General features: G+C 46.4%; 1 protein-coding gene across 1 annotated transcript; it reads right to left on the bottom strand.

Moving 5' to 3' along the window:
- Nucleotides 1-4,637: 4,637 nt before the first annotated feature.
- GPHB5 (glycoprotein hormone subunit beta 5) lies at nt 4,638-7,448 on the bottom strand. Its single transcript, XM_040599618.1, has 2 exons — nt 7,245-7,448; nt 4,638-4,826 (listed from the first exon to the last, which is right to left on the bottom strand). Exons 1-2 carry the CDS (start codon nt 7,446-7,448, stop codon nt 4,638-4,640), a joined length of 393 nt encoding a protein of 130 aa, XP_040455552.1.
- Nucleotides 7,449-16,670: the final 9,222 nt, after the last annotated feature.

The raw sequence follows: 16,670 nt of genomic DNA, 5'->3' as shown, positions 1-16,670 counted from the left end.
GAATCAGGAGAGAAAGTGAAATGCTTACAGGGCTGAAGAAGTTACATGAGGAAAGAGCCCTTAAATGCTGGACTGGAATCAAGAATATGACTAGCTCCAGTCTTCCAGGGATTCCATGCAGAAATGTGGATCTTGATTAAAAAAAAAATGAGAATTTAAATTTAAAAAAAAAAAAAGGCAGTGCTTTTGTTATCCAGCTTTTCATTACCGTTGCTTTCAAGACCAAAAGCAATCCCATTGAACAGCCAGGCTGGTCTTCAAATGAAGACTATAAATCCCACCCTTCCTGAACAATGTCCTTAAGACTGATTGGGTTAAAGCAAGTTTTGCCAGAGAAAGGTTCTTTCTGTGTTCCTGCAGCCTGTGAACCTCAGCAGGCTCAACCATCCTTTGCTCACTCACAGAGCAAAGGCAAAGGGTGGTAGGGTCTACTCCACTCCTAACGAAAAGGCACTGCAGCCCAAATCCCTGGCTGCCATAACGGATACCTCCCCAGAGGAGCCAGGACCATTCAAGAGGGCACAGCTAGTATTAGTCACCAACCTTCCCATGGCCAGACTTTTTCTGGACAGAAGCAGCCTGGAGGACCTGGGGTTAACAACAAGATGCCAAAGGCATCCTCCAAAGCAGAAACTTCCTACACCACTGCCTGCTAAAGCCGGGTGGGTATAGCTGGGGGATACCTCTGTACAGCACTGATGCTTTCACATTTCCTTGAGGATCCACTGCTGGCTACTGTCAGCGGCAGGATATTGGGCGAGACAGCCCTTTGCTGTGACCCAGGGCAGCGGTTCCTCTGTTTTCATGTGAGCACAATGAGAGCAGGAGGGAGCTGCCCATCCCGTCCCCCAAAGAGAAATGCAGCCAGTGCAGGAAACCTGCATCCGGGGCAGCTTCCTGCCCTCCTCTCACTGTAACCCAGGTTTGGAGACGGGGTAAAATACACCGATTTCAGTCTATATGGTCAGTCTGGCTGGGCAACCAACTACAGCACCGGAATGAGGGGAGATGAACTTCAAGACCCATTGAACTCTTATAACCATGATATAACAGGGAAATATTGTGAAAAAATGAAAGCACCTCATGACTGTGACTACTGTTCAGGTTAGCAGAGTGACAACAAACCTCAGAAACTGAGCGCTGTGCAGGATGTAGGGCTATGACCCAGCACAGGGGACCTTGTAGCCTATATGCTCCAAAACACACTGGGAGAAAAAAAATCAGTTGTATCATCACTGCCGGTGTCCAGAAGGGAAACTGAGGCACAAAGAAATGTATTGGTTCGCCCCTCCTCACCTGGCATGTTTATGGCAGAGCCAAGCCCATTCCCCACGTTGCACAGCGATGCCTTTTCCGTATCTGCACCTTCTCCTTCCTGAGCAGGCAGGTGCAGCCATCTCCCTTCTCCCCCAGAGCGTTTCACTGCAGCAGGTATTTCAAGCTGAGGCTGCACACCTGGGAATGGTTCAGCACAGAGGCTTCGCAAAGGGGCTTCTCCCTCACTCCCTGATTTGCAAGTACAATTCTCCCAGGGAAGTCAAGTTCCCCTCGTACATGTAGAGCAAAATTTCCTTGCCTTGCTTTAAGGCAATGAAAGCCATGCCAGGTTAAACGTGCAGTGGCTAATGACACTTTTAAGAGGTCCACATTGCAGTCTCTGAGGATTTTTGTCTGGTGCTGGTGGTCAGTGTTCAGGTGAAGGGGACAATCAATGTGCTACAAAAACAAAAAACAAACAAAACAACAACACACACACAAAAAAAACCATAGTAGGGGTTTTCATGGGAGAAATAATATCCGAGATGTGACAGCCTCTGTAACAAAATCCTTGCAAACTTACGCACGAAGGACAGAAGGTTGTTTAACTGCTTTAGACAGGTGAGATGGTGAGGTTTAAATCTGTAGCTTTTAAGAACATTACAATACTCCCAAGGAGATGAAGGTGGCCTGGGAAGGAGCTTCTTATGCTCTGAAATGTGTGGGATATGTCAGCTGCCTGCAAATTCTAAGCAGGATATGCCATCCCAGCTGCAGCATAAAGGATGTGAAAGCTGAAAGACCTGGTCACAGGTATTAAAACTGGTGGGAATTTAACAGAATGAAGACCTAGTAGTGTAATAACTTCTGGGAAAGAGCCCCAGCTTTGCGATTACCAGTGGCAGGAATGAAGTTGGCTCCTTGAAAGTCACTGTTGTGTGCCGACTTGTGGGAACCCTGCAGAGCTGGATGAAGAGGGATGTGCACCAGTCAGATGGTGGGCTCTGGCACTGGCTCTACTTTTGTCACCCACACCAGGATCTCCATTCACTCTTGCTCTCCTTAAAAGACCATCTAGAATTTTTCACTTGGTTTCAGTCAATACATCCTTCCCCCTCTTCCTCTCCCCCCCCCCCCCCCCCCCCCCCTTCCCCCCCATCTGGCTGTTACTGCATCAGTCAAAACCCTCTTTCACACCCTGAGGTGTTTTCTTCTGAACACTTGCTGAGGTTTCTGCCGTGTCGGGGTACAGCCCGTATTTCCTGGGGCTGCAAAGGAAGGAAGTTTGCCGCTGTCTAACCCTGCTTCTAATCCTGAGACGACAGCACAGCCAGGCTCCGTGAGAGAAATCCAGCAAAGGAAACGACTTCACATCAGGATCAAGGAGATGTTTTGCAGGTGTTCACAGCTCTGGCAAAGAGCTTGTAGGAGCTTATACATATTCTACTTGAGAAATCTCTATGCATAAATAAAGAGTGACACATTGCTTTCCACTGCTTTCATACTACAATTTTGAGATTTATTAAGGACACAAGATAATTTGCACATTTCCCATAGTGGTTGTGATGCCAATTAGAACAGTAACAAGATCAGAAGGATTGTGAGATGCAACCTGAAACAAAACACAGGGACTTTTTAAAGGGCAGTTAAACACTCCATCAGCAGAAAACTGCTCCCGCTGCTGTTTGACACGGCAGTCTCTATTCAGAATTACAGAAGGCAGAGTGATAAAATTGCCTCCTTCCTACTCAACTACAGTGCAGCTTTTACAATTCCACAGACAAAAAAAAATATGATAGCAGCTAATAAATTACAGGTTAAATTAAATCTCCCTCAGTGAGGACAGGACACTTGGGGAAGTTTCTAGCATGCCTCCCTGGGAGCGAAGGCAACTGCATCCAGAAGACACGACACTTAACTGTGGAAGGGCAGGTGCAGATATTACTCTCAGCAGCAATTCTCTCCTAATGGCTATCTGAGAAGGTGTCTTTGCTTTGTAAGCTCCTGTGAGCCTCTCCCACCTGCCAAATCTTCCTACTTTCACCTACTTTCCCATTTTATTCAGGGGAGAAATGAGGGATGAACATAGATCTGTCCTCCTGCAGGTGGGAACAGAGGACAAAGGCACTTATGTGGCTGTGGTCATGGGGGGCTATTGCAGCAGCTCCCAGGTGTCCCCTGGTTTGTAAATGGTGGGTCTGAGGAGGAGTGAACCATCCTTTGGCATCTCTGCTCTCTTTCCTGTCTTGGGGCTTGTCTCACCCACACTGGTCACGTTAGTGACCACTCCAGATCTTTCCTGCGAGTAAGCCTAGCTGCCCCCCAGCCCTGTGTGCATCCTTGGAGGAGCAGGTCTCCATGGTGCTCAGCAGCACAGGGAAGTGTGGGAACATGCTTCGTAGCCTCCTCTTTCCCACCACCTCAGCCAGGGACTCGCTGAAACCAAACCACAATCATAGTCTTTTGGCTTGGTCCCTCTAACTCTGGGAATTGTCAGGAGAGACTCCTTGGGCTCTGCAGAGTCTTGCTGATTCTACATGAAGTCAGTTCCCCTCCCATCCCTGGACAAAAGCAGATGGGAAGATGCATTTTGGTTCTACAGATTTATGTGTTTCTCTTTTTCGAGGAACTGTCTCTGGTGAGGCAAGATTTTTTACAACAGAATAGCTCCAATTAAGCAAATCACCAAAATATGTGCTTAACTGTAGAAGTCCACTGATATTAAGCAAAACACTTAATCGTGATCTTAAGTAAAATACTTTGCTGAGTCAGGGCTGAGTATGCATTCACCCTTATTTCAAGGCAGCAATTTGGATACCCATTTCCGTTTCATTGGCCTTAAGGCCTTCTCTTTGACTGCTACTCCTGACAGACCTTAGGGTAAGAAGTAGTAAGGAGGGGGGTGGGGGGGGTGGGCGGGCGTGACGAGGTGGCAGGAACATTGATAATTGCATTTATATTACCGGGAAGGAGCTGAGCCCCAACATGAGTAAAGAGGCTGTTACAGAGGCAGTAATTAGCTTTTGTAGCCTGTTTCCACCCAGCGGTGACTGTTTAGTCCTTGTGCACTTTGTGCATGAAGAAAGGTCACACAGTGTGAAAAATTTGTAAGGAAGGGAAATTGCATCTTTTTTTTTTTTTTTACCCACAGGATTTGCTATTGTAAGGCTGTGTACTACATTTCTACAGCAATAATGCTTTGAACAATATGAGGACAGGCAATTAAAGCCTCCTCTGTCCAGAAAAGTCGATGATTAGGAGCATTACTGGGTGAGATCAAATTCTGGACTAAGCTACACCCCCAGTACTGCTGGAGGTAGCGGGGATATGAAGCCAGGGAAGAATGTGGCCCCTCCTCACCTGGCCTGGGGAAGGGGAGCTCAGGCAGTCTCACATTCAGTCGTGGCAGTGGAGCAGATGTCGCAGTCGCAGCGGATGGCCACGGGGTAGGTGTAGAAGGGATCCACATCAGGAGCACACCTGGGCAGCTTCACCGTCATCATCTTGGTCTCGTTGTAGGTGCAGACACGGTGGTAAGACTCGATGTAAGGCGGTTCCAGCACCGGTTTCTGACAGGGAGAAATAATGGCCTCAGGCAAGAAGCAAGACAAAGATCTGGAGTCCCAGCCTCCTCAAGGGGATTTAGTGTAAATAGGGGAGCCACTGGATCAGGTGGAAGGGGCCACAGAAATAACTTTTAGGTTGCATCCTTCACCACTTGCCTTTTGGAGCCCTGCCCTGGAGGGGAGCGGGTGTATGGGTGTGTTTCTGTTTGTTTAGAGCATAAAGCTCCAATTAAAGCTGCTTGAAGGAAGAAAAAAGCCTATCCAAAATGCAGGTTTTCAGCAGAATATTAGTGTTTCAACCAAATGCATGTTTGCCAAACGCAGCTGCTTTCTTCCGAAAGGACTGATTTTCCATCAAAGAAAATGCATTCTGCTGGAAACCCTCCCATGTGCACAAGCTGCCTAAGGGCAGAGGTGCATCCAGGTGCCAGACAGCCGATTTGTTTCTCAGCCGGACCAGTCTTCTCCATCAGGCTGCATGTCCCACAAAGCCCAACAGACGTACACCACGGGGGGTGCACTCAGCACCACAGCCAGCAGAGAAGTCTGCAGTTCTCATGGCAAAAAGAGCTTGGCCAGAGACCCCAGCCATCAGAAGATGATGAGAGCCTGAAGGCCCTGAAACCCACACTCACACGTGGTGTTACAGCAGCATTGCTTTTGCTGAAAAGTGAGGTTTTCTTTGACAGAGGCACCCGTTTTCCAAAGACTCCAAGAAGGGTCAGCACAAACAGGAATGGGAGTCCACTGTCATCCTCTCCCTTGCACAGATGGGAAACAGCATAAGGTAACACAAACAGGAGACTTTCTTCCTTTCTTTCTTTCCCTCTGTGCTGTGTCAAGAACCTGCTCTGGGAAACAAGAATGCTGCATGTGTAGTGAGTTGACCTTGACTGGACACCAGGTACCCACCAAGCCACTCTATCACTCCCCTCCTCAGCAGAACACAGGGGGAGAAAATAAGATGGAAAAAAAAATATTGTGGGTCAAGATAAAGGCAGTTTAACGAGGCAATAGGAAAAGTCATGTGCACGGAAGCAAAGGAAAACAGAAGATGTTCCCTACTTCCCAGCAGCAGGCGATGCTTGGCCACTTCCTGGGAAGCAGGGCTTCGGTACATGTAGTGGTTGCTTCAGAAGATAAACATCATACATAACAAATGCCCCCCTGTCCTCCTCTTTTCTCTTAGCACTTAGATCTGAGCAGATGCCATATGGTATGGAATGATGTCTCTGGTCACTTGGGGTCAGCTGTCCTGGCTGTGTCCACTCCCAAGCCCTTGCCCACCCCCAGCCTGCCAGTGAGGGGCAGGGAAGGCTGGAGGGCCAGCCTTGGTGCTGTGCCAGCGCTGCTCAGCAGCGGGCAAAACACCCGTGTGTTACCACCACCTTTCCAGCTGCCAGTGCGAGCACAGCACCAGGAGGGCTGCTACGGGGCTCAGCCAGACCCAATACACATGGAAAAAAACAGATGCACAATGTTTCAGCAAGAAGATATACAGACAGCCTCCCCCTTTACCACAGCCCACCCCCCCACCCCCACCCCCCAAGTACATCATGGTGCTTTCTAGAAGCTCTTGAGCCTACAGCCAGATGCATTCAGCTTGACTGCTTCCCAGCGGTATTGCAGTACGCTAAGACAGTCTGCCAGGTCTGTGCTGCCGGAGGAGCTTGGGAATAGGGGGAACCAGGTGACAAGGGGTCCCTTGAAGGAACTTTATCCCACCGGGGAAATCTGGCCACCAGTAGCCTTTCCCCTCGTGCCACCGAGCAGTGAAAGAGGGCAGTCAGAGCTGGCACACAGAGCCTGGCCCCTACTCTGGTCACTTACACAGAGTCCTGGTCTTCATGTGGACAAAACTCTCGAGCTGCCCAAGGTTTCCCTGAAGGAATTAAGCTGGGACCGGCCCTTCGAGCCTTCCAGTGACAGAATGGTGAAGGCACTCAGAAACTTGTTCTATGAGGTGTGTGTAGATGTACTTACCCTCTTTCTTTCTCCCCCTGTATGCCCCCAGAACATAACTACTTTATATTTATACAGGCCTATGACTTAAAACAGGACCCAATTAGAAACATACATTATCTTCAGGATTTGCTTTTTGGAACAAAATATATTGCCTATCAATCGGGAGCTCCATCTTAATCTCAAAGGAATTTTTTCCAGTAAAGTAATAAAGGCCTCCTCTCCTTAACTGCAAGAAGCTTTCAAATTGCATCATAAGAACATTACATAAGCACTTCATTAGTATCATCACCTGATGCGCGTCCCCCTTTGAGGCAGTGGAGGGGGCAGGGAACACCTGACAGCAGACACTGCTGGCAGTGGGGGTGGGGGGTTCTTTTCAGGGCTTTTCTTGGTGGGGGCAGCACCCCCAGGGCCGTCGGTGCCAGCCAGCCGCCCCTAGCCCTGGCACAGCCTCACCTCCCAGGTCTCGCAGCGTCCCCAGCACGCGTCCGTCGTCACTCGCAGCCCCCTGCAGCCAGGTTTCTTGGCCAGGAAGGTGAACTCACGCACAGCGCAGCCGATGAAGGTCCGCAGGTCAATGGCGGGGGTCTCGGCCGCACCACCAGAGCTGGCCAGCAGCAGGAGAAGCAGGGTGCCCAGGATCACCCAGTGGAGCTTCATGCTAAGGCAGAAGAGAGAGAAGCAGCGGGCTGGGAGAGGAGGGTCCAGGAGGCAAGAAGAGCAAGTGCACCAGCTCAGCTCGACCTGGGACAGCCCCTCCTCCCCTCAGACACGCTGTTCCCCATCCTCATTCAGGCTGAGAGATGAGTAGATCTACGAATGAGCAGTCGCCTACTCCCAGAAGTGGAAAGTCTTAGTGAAAACATCTGTAAGAGAAAGCAGCAGCATGCAGGCCTTCCCTGCAGAGCCGTGGGGTTTGCCTGGAAGAGATAAAACCACCAGCCGGTGCCTCAGACCCAGTGAAATCTCCATACTGCAAGTTTACTTTGCAGCACACGTCTTCCATACCATCCCATGCCTTCAGCTTGCCCCAAGCCAGCAGCCATGCAGGCCTGTGTTCTCCCAGTGCACACACACATTGTTAGCTGAAGTCCCTGGTGGTGCTGGCTCTGGCAGGGCTCTGACTGTCTGTCATGTACATCTGTGGGAGGTTCCCTGCTTTGCTGCACGGGGGGAAGGCAGCACAGATGCAGCTCCATGCATTCAGCAGGGTTAGGTCTGCACATAACACCAGCATTTTGACCTGGGCACTTAGTTCTGGATTTATCCCACTTACCTTCTAGCCTAAGTTAGGTGCCAAGCATCCCTGAATTTGTGCTATAATCTCAGCACCTCCAAAAGTGTTACTGGAGTTGTCATTTCCAATACCCTGGGCTGGTCCACTGGCAGGGCTGCAGCCAGAGAGACTAGTTATCCCTCCTGCACACACTGCCCCACCAGCCAGCTCAGAGCCAACCAAGGCTGCTAAGGTGGTGAAGAGAGCTGGTTAGACAAGGGGGACATGGCCAAGGACCAGCAGAGGCTTGAACTCCTCACACCTTCTGAGCAGCCCAGCATCAGCCAGGTCCCTCTGAACTTGCTGCCTCTCTGTCTCAGCAAAGAGAGCAACCAGCCTCCCTGGAAAACTTTCTCTTGCCAAAAAAAAATGAGAGCTTGAAAGTAGCTCTAAGCCACAAGATACTACCTATACTTCACATACTTGCATTGCATTTTAAAATGTCCACCTAGAAACCCCAGACTTCACATTTAATTTTGAGAAAGTCAGCTACTGCATGGGGCACACAGACCCATGTGCACTGGCCTGTGCTCACAGCTGGATAGATTTCAGTTAAATGAGCTTGGCCTGCCTTTTGCTTGACTGATGTTCGAGTCTCTAGGCTCCTGTTAAAGCAAATACTTTAACTTTGCTAAATCAGAGTTTTAGATCAGCACATGAAGCTTGCTTCATATACGTCACCATGCACACACTACAGTCTTACATGTGATTTAACAAGTGTACATTTATATATAAGGTATATATGTTTATTTATAGCGTGCAGCAGGGTAAAAATATGTTAAAATTCCTTATTTTTAAAAGCAGACTTTTGAGAACAAAATTGAGAACAAAAAAGACAAACTTCAGAATAAATTGAACTCTTATTGTTCGCCAATTTAGCAAAACCTACTGGTTTATTCATGAGCCAGAGCCATGACATGGAACAAACACAGAAGCACACTCACCTAACTTCTTGGAGTCAGATCTCCTTTTGGAGTTTTAAATTGCAGGTGGTGTTTCAGGACGTCAGAGTGAGCAGCAGGAGATCTGCACAGGAATCTTTCTCAGCTTTGTGCTTAGTAGATCTCCCTAGCAGCTGCTACTGGGTTGCTTAATTGCTCAATTTATAGAAAGGCTCTTGTCAATCAAGGCAAGACAGAGGCAGATCCTTACTTGAACTACCCAAGGCATCAAAGTCATTGACTGTAAAGCAAGCTTCTCCTTTCCAACAGCGATTAGCTTAAAGGGTATTGCTTCATAACATCAGCACTGAAACAAAGAGAGTATCTCGGTGAGTGAAATAATGAGCATGCACTGGGGCAAAATGGATCTTCTCCTCCATAGCAGAATTGCAACACCTTTGTGAAGAGACTGGAGGCTGGCTTTGAAATCATTGTTACCCCTTAATTAACAAGCCCTGAATAAACACCCTGAAGGGAGACTTTTCAAATATTTGCATGAACAAACACCCGAATTTTTGTCAGCTGCATAAGACCTTTTTTTTACCAGATTACTCTCTATAAGCAAGGGCAAGGGATGGGGGGAAAGAGTGGAGAGTTTTCAAGTAGAGCAAATGTTCTCTTGACAAGTCAGGCAGCTGTCACACAGGTAAGCACCACTGCACAAAGGCAATTTGGAAATCATGTCCCTTGCCTTTGCCATGCAAACACAATTTTCAGCTACCCGTAGGACAGAGAGAACCCAAGGAACCTTGGCACTATGAAAAACAAGCTGGTCAGTGAGATTGTAAAAGACGGGCACGTGAGAGAAGCGGCACCATAAGCTTACACAATGACCTCAGGAAAGTCACCTCCCTTCGCTTCCACCAGCTCGTGGCTGGTCAGCGGCTTCCCAGCGCTGACTGCTGCAATACCCGGGCACATCCTGAAAACGCAGGGCAAGTGTCAGTGATCACAAACCCCTCGGGGTGATGCTGTAGAAGGTGCCACAGCAATACAACCCAGCCCTGCAAACAGGAAAACTTTGCATTTAAATGCAAAGAGGAAACTTTGATTTAAATAATCCTACAATGTTTTAGATAAAAACAAAACAAGAAAAAAACAACAACAAACAAAACACAACAACATCTGTCGATGTCCACAAAATGCATCTCATCAAATATGGAACAGTGATTACTGTGAGTTGTTAATTTACATTACGATTACCAAATATATACTTCTGGTGGGTTGTATTCAGGCCTTCTGTAGTATGAGCTATGGAAACCAGCAAAGAGATTTTAAGGAATTGTGATATTAAAGCATTCAGGACGCAATGAGGTGTATGACATAGGTGCTCTCCCTTTTCCAGGGTGAATAACCCGCGACTCAAGGTCCTTGTTTCGTTTCCAAGGTCAGTAGCCTACGTTTGGTGCAGCAGCAGCAGCAGGGCTCGTATCCATACTAACACCTCCCGGGAGCACACGGAGCACTGGGCTGCACTCCACTCTTTGGCGTGGAGCAGCCACTGCTTGGCTGTTGTTCTCGCTGCTGCGCTGCCCGGCTATTTCCCTGGTCAGTCTGTTGCACTGGTTACGCGCACCAGCTGGCACGTAGCGGGCTGGTTATTCACCCTCAAGATTTGCCTTTTCTGTGTAAATTAGGGAACGGTGATTGGAAGAAGTGAAAGGAGGAGGCGGCTGTCCACAGTCAAGCAAACCTCACATAACGGCACAGGACATTTTGCATAACCAAGAGCCACTGCCCCCCCTGTAGAGATCACATCGCATCAGACCTTTACCTAAGCTTACAGGGTAAGCTGGTCTGTACACGAACACAGCTGAATCCGACTCTAATCGTAACTTTTCTCCTGCTTTCGCCTTTTCCCTCCCCACAGTCATTCCTCTTAACCACATATGTCTAATGCAGCAGCACAGGAGGTCCCTACCAGGGCTCGGGCTTCAGCTGCCATCCAAAGGCTCTGCCCTGGAGCCCGCAGTGTGCGCCTTCTGCAGCGAGACCAGGAGGCACCCAAGTGCAGGAATCCTCCAGCCACGAGGTGTGACCCCAGGCCTTCACAAACACCTCCTGAAGCACAGACAAGCAGCAGCCATCAAGTGCTATTGCCATCGTGACATGGGAAACAGCCACTTCAGAAAATGAATGTACTTAGCAGAAAACTAAACCGAAAAAAAACAACCAAATAACCAAACCCACAGATTTTATTTTTTTCAAGATGAAGGGAAGAACAAAGCAGAAAGGAACAAATTTTTTACTAAAATTTGAAAACTGTTCTGAAGTTGGGAGGGAGGGGATGTTAAAGATCTTTCCCAGTATTCTTGCTCATTATTATTCACAGTCTTGCTAGCAGCAAAGACTCCAGCTCCCAGTAAAGACTTGTCAGGCATGGTGCTGGAGGAGGAATACTGAGCGGAGGTATTGTAATGTCTCCATAGACGCGATCACCAGACACATCCTTGACACTTTTCTCCCATTGAATCCAATAGGGAAAAGCAGGAGATTCAAAGCCAAAACAGATTACAGGGAGGTCAAGAGGAGCAGCCAAAGTCTTGCTACTGATCTAAAAATATCAGCAACTTTCCACAAAGAAAAAAAATAAAACATTTTTGCTAATTTCACTGACCAAAAATGAAGCTAGAAAAGATACCTTTAAAGGCTTTTTAAAAAATGTATAGTTTAAAAGTTCCTGACTTGCAAAGGAGGCAAGTAAAAGTGAAAATATTCGTCATAAGTTCCCTTCATTTAATTTTGGAAATGTGCCAGCAAAAATCAGCCCAAGATGAAAGACAGGTACAGGAGATACATGCCAGATGGCAGATCAACCAGCTTTGACAGATCCCTCTCCTATGGATTAGAAAACCAGGTGCTGGACTTTCAGCTTGTGTAATTCAGTTTGGATTCACTGACTGCAGCCAACCAAGGTTCTGTTCTCTTGTCTCCATTTGTGCTGAATAACCTCAGGAAGTAAAATGAAAGACAAATGGTAGACTCTCTCTTACTTTCTTTTTTGAAAAACCTATCTATTCTTGGGACAGATACCTGTTTCTGAAGGATTTGCATCATGTCTCATGAATAGCATGAATGTTGGTTTTTCCCAGGCAGTTTTGTTGGTCCTATCTCCTCTCCCATGCATGGGAAACAGAGCAATACCAGGTGCTGTTGACTTCAACACCACATAAAACTCCCAAATTAAAATTAACCAAACAGCTTAACTAACATGAACACCCAAATCCTCAGCCATGCAGGGAATTTTTAATTCCTTCCTTGTCCTTCAGTGATGAGCTTCTCAACTTCATACTTGCCCTTATGTATTTTTCCTAGTATTAACCATCTATAAGGACTACTTATATTTTGACAGGTCTCAAGATACTCCTGGGACCATGAGCAACCTGTCTGTACCCTGATTAATTTACAACCTGTCTGTACCCTGGTTAATTTACAACTCAGAAAGAGAGAGAAACAAATAGTAGGGGGGAAAGGTGAGAGCTCATACACAAGCGAAGCAGTACTGACAGTGATCATGTTAGCATTTTGTTAGCATTTGGAGCAGGTTAACAAAAATTATCTGCACTATTTTAAAATTTAAAAAAACCACAACCAACCCACTGTGTTTTTCAATGAAAAATTATTGCTTTTAATATTAGGTGCCACACATCTGGTTTCAGACTGAAAATACAGATTTAAAAAAATTTTTTCCAACCTAGCATTACTGGGTTTGTCCCAGATTTCTAGGTCTTTCTAGCAGAAGTAAAAGTTCCCACAAAATGTTGTGGGGGAATGAATAAAATGTGAAAAATGATTTCATGTCAGCTCAGTTCACCCACTTCTTGTGGACATCAACAACATCGCTGAGTCTGGAGAAAGAACTGAAAAGCAATTTGTGGAGGTCTTACAAATGCTTTTCTTGAGATGCCCCTGCAAGTAAAAAATCGGCAGAGAGCATGGAGGGGGAGAGGACCCTGGATAGCTGAGGTAACGTGACTGCAAACAGGGGTTGGAAGAGGAAGGCTCTAGAAGTAGGCAAGGAGGTACGGTAAGGAATGGGGGTTAATGCACTAGAAGTTTGAATTGAATCGGTCATGAGAAAGGAGCTGAGACGTGCTACCAAATGAGACAGACCGAGGGCAATAACAAAGCTGAGCAGCTGCGCATAGGCAGGTACTGCAGCGAGCCATGCAGGCAGCTGGCGGGCCAGGAGGAAACCGGTACCCACTCAGGCAAGCAAAGGCAGTGACTGGACAGGAGATACTTAATGCACTGCACACAAGACAAGCTGGGAAGGGTGGTTGTAAGTTCAAAAGAGAGAAGGAGAAATGGATGAGGTGGTACGGGTTTGTTGGCCAAGTTCACAGCAGTAGGCACCCAAGAGAGGCACCAAGTAGGATTCAGGTTAGAACACAGCGAGTTATAAAGCCATCAGGGAGGAGATGAAGCTATGTATGCTGGATGTAATTTGAACTCATAGCACCAGAATCACTTTTCTCTATAAAAGCTAACGTCAGACTTTGTCTCAATAGGCTGTTTACTCTTTGCTGGCAGTTTTGAAAGGAAGATAACCTTTACGTCCCAAAAACAGCCTTACAAACAAGTACATTAAGATTCTTTAATCCATTCCCACAGCTGCTGTGTATTTGTCTTGGAGCGTGACTTTCTGTCATTTGCTATATTTCTAAAATTTGTGAAGAACTGGTTTGCAAAGGGACAGACAAAGCAGGTTTAACCTTGAGAGGGCATGGCTGATCTGTAAATTAAAATCAAAGGAAGCGAGTAAAGCTCACAGAAACACTCTGACAGAAACACTGCCAACTCTAAGCACAGAAAGCACAATGCAGCGCTCAGGAAACGTATTCTCACACAGGGATTAGATACACGTGGACTCTCCCTACCAACAATGGGACGCCAGTCCTGGCAGAAAGTCTCAGGCACGCAAAGCCAGTCCTCCCACCTTAAAAGACTTTCTGCTTATTTCTCTTCCTGAGCTTAACACAAGCTGGCACAGGCTGAATGAGCATTAGGGTGAGAAGAATGAAGTCAGGGAAGAGGTTTCAAGGCTGCTGCAGAAGTAAATCACGCCATGCTTGGTACTTAGGGGAACGACCCGTCTTACAGAAGAGATAATTACTCCTTGCTGTTTCTGGGGGGTACCTGTGTTACGAATGGCAGAATGGCCCAGTGCACAGACCTGCAAAACCTAGCGCAGGAGATGTGAATTGCTGTGAAATAGCACTGCACTGACCGCAGCGACACCACAGCTGCTCCCGCACAGACACCTCCTCATTGGCATTGCTGTCACAAGGAAACTGTCAAACACTATTCGTATCCTCCTCTGCCGTCCAGACCTGGAAAATTAAGTCTAGGGATGAGGCTTAACAGTAAGAAACAAGGGTAATCCACAATTTCCTCAAGGCATATCTAGCCTGGTGAGATAACGCTATACTGCTGAAAAAGCCCTGTAGCTGTGAAGAATTCAACCTAGAAGAGAAATAGTGAACATCCTGCAGCCAGAAGAAGAGCTAGAGCTTCTAAAACCTGATAGGATCTCTAACATACAGGTATTGCACCCAAAACAAGGTAATTCCAATAAAGATAAATCCATAGCAGAACTGAAGGTTCAGTTCAGACTCTTAATGATAACCTGATTTTATACAATATGGACAATCAGTCTGCGTTATAGTTCAGATATATTTACTAAAATTCCTGCTTTACATGTTTATATATGTGGTACGTCAGAAAAATTAATTTCTTACACCTTAAAATCTGAGCAAAATGTTCTGGAAGAAAAACTCAAAAGGAAAAATGTAAAGGCAAATAGGAAGTTAAGAATCTCCATGGTCAAGAAAAGGACAGCTTTCAACAAAATACATCCTGGCCCAACAGGGCAAGGATAGCCACAGTTTAAAATAAAAAAAGTGATACAGCAGCTATCTGTCCCAGTTTAGGTGTGTAAATACTGATTCAGGGGCCGCACTCTACAGTGTCAGTAAATCACGTGTTGCAAAGGTGAAGAACTGCTTAAGACACGTTTCTCAAAAACTGACTGCTGGGAAGAATTTACCTGCAACAGGGACATTCCTGGGGAGCTCCCTGAAGATTTAGGAGTTGGTATACATACAGTGATATCCAGAAAAAAAAAAGAAAAACACATATCTAGAATGAATGAAGAGAGCAAAGGCACAACCCCAAGCTGGGGCTGTGGGCCTCCTTAGTGACAATCCTTAGGAAAGCAAGGAGACTCCTTTTTTAAGGCTACCATGTCTTTGCTCTGGAAAGGTGTATCTGTCAAACATAGCTCCTAGTAATAAAGAATAAAATACAGCTAATTAGGGGAAAAGTGGATTGCTTTCCTTGGTTTGACAATACCAAATACATTTTATGATCAGAATGTGGGAAAAAATATTTGGGGAAAATGTGTCACAATAAAAAGGGGTGGGAGGTGGGGGACCTCCGAGGGGGGCCAAAACTAGGGTCTAAAAACAACAGCCACCACATAAATTTACATTTGACTATAGTTGACTAGCATGCCCTGAAATAATATTAAAATGGGTCTAATTAACACAAAACTCATCCTCAATACAGAGATGTGCAAACTTTTCAAGAGAACACAGACTTTTGCTTGGCATGAAGTTCTTGAGTAACTCTCTGGCTCCTGCCAAGTTTTGAGCCCTTCTGACATCTACAAGGCAAGGCAATACGTGGTTGGGTGTGAAAATACACGGCACTCTCTAAATGACAGCTTCCCAGATTAGCATCCCTCTCTAACACTTCACTCTTGTCTCAGGAGAAACTCAAGCAGGAAAACTGCCTGAGCAACACCTGCGGGACCAGTGCTGAGGGCAGATACCCAAACGGGCAGAGCAACCCTTGATAGAAACAATTACCAATATGTTGTTACGGTGCAGTGGGAGGAAAAACGTTAACTGATCTTACACCATTTTAAACAAAAAAGGGGTTATTCTGTGATCACTGAGATGCAACGTGAGCGCTCCTGTGGTTGCCTGTCTCAAAACTGACGTATGGGTTCCCTGATGTCTCGTAGGGGTTGCAGCAGTACAGCAGCTTTTGCTCAGGAGGGTGGTAACAGGGATGTGTATCCACAATACTCATAACACCTGAAAAAAACCAAGCACTATCATTCTGTCCAATTTGCTATAAACAGTCAAGGGGGTTGACAGAAATAAGAAGAATTAAGGTGAATAGACTGGTAGACTGATATGCAATATACTTTTTTTAGACAACCTGGACAGAAATGCTGTAAGAGACAGAACATTAGACATTTACTCTGAGATGATAGCACTGTGTTTCACTTTACAAATTTTTAAGTATCTGGAATGCAAGCTTTAAACACCACAGCACTTGACTCTTGCACTTTGGTTTTGCCTTTATCAAACCTGTACAAAATATCTGACTGTGGATATTGCACACTACTGGTAACGTGCTTCTGTTTTCACAGCTGCTTGTGAAAGCGTGTGTACCCTTACACCGTCCTCAGCTGTGGCCACAATTTCTTGCCTGTTAAACTGTTCATTTATGGTGATGCTGCTGATCACATTCAGCCCAGTGTAACTCAAGAACTCAAATCCGGTGGAGTTGGCTAAACACTGATGTGGGTGAGAACCAGGCTCTCTAATTGTACAGCAGGTAATTGCCTGGAGATGTGCTCTGAGTTCATTG

This window comes from Falco naumanni, chromosome 7 (genome assembly GCF_017639655.2).
Source record: "Falco naumanni isolate bFalNau1 chromosome 7, bFalNau1.pat, whole genome shotgun sequence".
Classification (NCBI taxonomy): domain Eukaryota; kingdom Metazoa; phylum Chordata; class Aves; order Falconiformes; family Falconidae; genus Falco; species Falco naumanni.
This window is presented reverse-complemented; position numbering and strand designations above follow the sequence as displayed.